This window comes from Nasonia vitripennis, chromosome 3, assembly GCF_009193385.2.
Source record: "Nasonia vitripennis strain AsymCx chromosome 3, Nvit_psr_1.1, whole genome shotgun sequence".
Classification (NCBI taxonomy): Eukaryota; Metazoa; Arthropoda; class Insecta; order Hymenoptera; family Pteromalidae; genus Nasonia; species Nasonia vitripennis.
The window spans coordinates 9,634,168-9,637,681 of NC_045759.1; the positions used below are offsets into that span (position 1 = coordinate 9,634,168).

Genomic DNA, 3,514 nt, shown 5'->3' on the forward strand with positions numbered 1-3,514 from the left:
AGCTTTACACGGAGGCAGTTTGTAATTAAAGAAACGGTACATCGATAGATATCCGAGATACCGATACACGCCAACTGCGGCCTGTGTACGTGTACGTGTGTGCGTGTACCTGTCCGTGTGTACGTGCGATCTCGCCCGGAGCCTCTAATGACGAGAGATCGATCGACCAACGAGAGAGAAACCCACGGCTCTACCCTAAACCGTATTATACACGCCTGATGATACTCCGTCAATGAAAGCAAATTAACGTCTCTCGTGCGAGGAGACTATCTTACAAATCGGCCTCTCTCTCACTCTTGCGTGCGTGTCATCTATTATTTCAAGCCCTGGGTAATATACTTTATATTCTCGCTTCGTTTTTTCCCTCTCTCCTTCTCTCCGAGGTGTGAGAAATGGGGCCGTCGAAATATATCAAAGCGCGCGAGCTCGTCGTATTGTAAAACGCAGCGCAGCTTAGAATTTGAATAAGTCGTTCTCGCCTCTTTTTTTTCTCTTGTACCGGCGAGGACGTGCGCGCAATTTGCGTTATACTTTTTTTTACAAAAGCGAAAATTCTAGTCGCATTCGTCACGAATCCTCCGCTCGAAAAGTAATGACGCGGGTATAAGAGCGAGCGCGGTGAATTTATCATTCTGAAAATTCCATCCGTGAGAGAAATCCTCAAGACATTCACGTTGAAATCTCTCTCTTAGTGTCTCGATCCTTCATCTTCTTTCGGGCAGGAGAAACAAATGGGGTGCGAGGAGCTGCGATGAAAAAGACGGTGACAAAAGTGTACTGCGAGCTCTCGCGCTAAGTATCACCGTTTTGTACGGGGATTCTTTATTCTTTCTCCGACTCGACTCCCGAGAGGAGAAGAAAAGGAACTATAATCCCGTCTTATATGCGGTTCCTAATGTCGGCAGAGAGAGAGAGAGAGAGAGAGAGAGAGAGAGAGAGAGAGACGCGCAGGTAGCGGTTATTCGGTGGCCAAACGGACTTTGACCCATATAACGTCATCAATTTAGCCTTCGGAGCTTTGTGCATTCTTTTTTTTAATTTGATTCGTTATTAATGGCTTTATCAAGGACTGCTATAGCGCTTCTCGTTTCGGCGTTGCGTCATACCGGATTCTATACGCGCACAAACGGAAGATAACTGTCTTGAAAAATTGGAGAATGATGAGAGTTCTTTCGTGTACGTTTGGACCGAATATAACTCGATTATTATTGTGAATCAATTAAATTTTTTTTTTCTGATTGAAAGCTTTCCCACGTGCGATAGCTACAGCCGTGCTGAGCGTTCTATTCGAAATAAAAAAATACTAAGCGTTCCCGATCCCCGACCTTCACTTTTTTCGTATCTATGGAGCCGTAGCAACAACAAAAGTCTAGTTCGGAGCGAAAATTCACCGAGTGCAGATGCCGTAACCTAGAAAATTCTTCGTATAACCGAATCGTTAAAATTTTCAAGTTCAACTTCCTTTTAATTAATATAAAAAAATATCGTACAACATCACAAAAATGCCTTGCGACGGAAAGAACAAGTCCTGCCAGCAGAGGCGCGAACTCTTGCACCAGCTCAAGTGCCTCATCAGTACGATGGAACGAAAGTAAGTCCTACGATTTGATGCAATAAAAATGTGCGTAAATACGAACGAGAAATTCGTTTCTCCAAAGAAAACCGTGCGAATGGGACGAGGAGCCGTGTCCACCGGAGCCGTCAAAGTGTCGGGTGGTGGCCTGCTACAAGCCATCCCCGTGTCAGCCCCTGGTCTACAAGTCACCCTGCGACCCCTGCAGCCCTCCGATGATGATCTGCAAGCCGGACTGTCCCCCGTGCGAGCCTATCTGCGAGCCTCTCTGCATGCCGCCCTGCAAGCCGATCTGCCAACCGGCCTGTAAACAACTGCTTTGCACGCCATCGGTGCCCTGCAGACCAGCTTGTCCACCAGCTTGCCGACCGGTGTGTCCGCCGCCTCCTTGCCAAGTGGTCTGTCCCGTTCCCTGCCGACCGGGATGTCCGCCTTCGCCCTGCCAGGTCATCTGTCCCGTGCCATGTCCACCGAAGTGCTCACCTCCGTGCCAAATGACGTGCCCCATGCCATGCCCTCCGAAGTGCCCACCGTCGTGTCCACCTACGTGTCAGGTTATGTGCCCGGTACCGTGTCCACCAAGGTGCCCACCTCCGTGTCCGCCAAGGTGCCCAGCTCCGTGCCAGCTGACGTGCCCCATGCCATGTCCTCCGAAGTGCCCACCGCCGTGTCCACCAACGTGTCAGGTTATGTGCCCCGTACCGTGTCCGGCAAGGTGCCCACCTCCGTGTCCACCTCCATGTCCACCAAAGTGCCAGGTCATGTGTCCTGTGCCGTGTCCACCGAGGTGTCCGCCTCCGAAGTGCGCACCGAGGCTGTGCTACACTTCCTGCTCACCGCCCGAGCCGAAAATGATCTGCGTAAGAGAAAATCTAACCTCCTAAGTAAATCGTATTGATATCAGCTCTATAAAAAAATTTTGCGTTCCTCGTAGGCACCTCTGAAGCGGTGTAAAAGCTTTGAGCTGCGGAGCAGTCTGATGCAAAAGTGCCACTGCATCAAGAGGAACGGCTTGCAGGACAGATGCCTCATGATGGACTGCATGGGCTACCCCGAGTGCATGACCAAGTTGTTCCCCATTTGCGATCCCGGGCAGTGCGCCTTGTTGAAACTTTGTTACTTGGGCGGTTCGTAGAAAACTTTTAAGGACGTAAATACCGTCAACCCTAACCTGTCGTTAACACTCATCGCTGTTCAAACGTTTTCCCTTTTGAATTCTACACGAGTCCATGTTCCTTGTTATTACAGCCTATGCATAAATGTATCATATCGCCGTCTTGAATGTACAATAGTTGGCTGCAAAAGCGCAAATAAAATAGCAAAAGTCCCGTAATACCCAACCAAAATGTATCTCCTTATTCAACGCTCCAACTGTAATGCAGGCCGCGAAAGAAAATCAATTTTTTATCATTACACCCATACAATCTTTTTTTAAATTCATATCGTAACTGTACCGGTTATTTTCGCGTCCCAATCACAGCTAAGACCCCCGATCCCCGAATTTAAACTCGACCTCGCAAACATTCAATCTTTATTTTTTATAATTAATTAGCAACTCGACACACTTGTACAAATATTATGGCCGTCTTAACAGCATCATTCAGGGTCCTCCGAAAAATCGAAGATGCTGCACCTTATTAAGGATTAGCGATAATTTAGCGCTCGCCTGATCCTTTTGAAAAGCCCAGCGCTGCAGAGAGCAGCGGCTCCTCCTCGCGCGAAAAAATTAATAGCCAAGAAGAAGCTTCAGCAGCGCGAAAGAAAGAGCGAGAGAGTAACGATCAAAGCTCGTAAATAACGTTCTCTCTCTCTCTCTCTTGGCTGCTCGCTGGGCTTGCGTTAAAAAGGCGCGAGATCGGAAGGCGATTACGCGAAACAGGTTTTCCGCGGTTCGCGCGCGGGCGCGAGGGAGAGAGAGCGAGAGAAATAATCCCCCCGGTA

General features: G+C 48.7%; 1 protein-coding gene across 1 annotated transcript; it reads left to right on the top strand.

Moving 5' to 3' along the window:
- Positions 1-1,334: 1,334 nt before the first annotated feature.
- On the top strand, positions 1,335-2,919 carry LOC103317397 (keratin-associated protein 10-1-like). The gene is made up of 3 exons (XM_008215133.4): positions 1,335-1,591; positions 1,659-2,433; positions 2,508-2,919. Exons 1-3 carry the CDS (start codon positions 1,503-1,505, stop codon positions 2,706-2,708), a joined length of 1,065 nt encoding a protein of 354 aa, XP_008213355.1. The 5' UTR covers positions 1,335-1,502; the 3' UTR covers positions 2,709-2,919.
- The last annotated feature ends 595 nt before the right edge of the window (positions 2,920-3,514 follow it).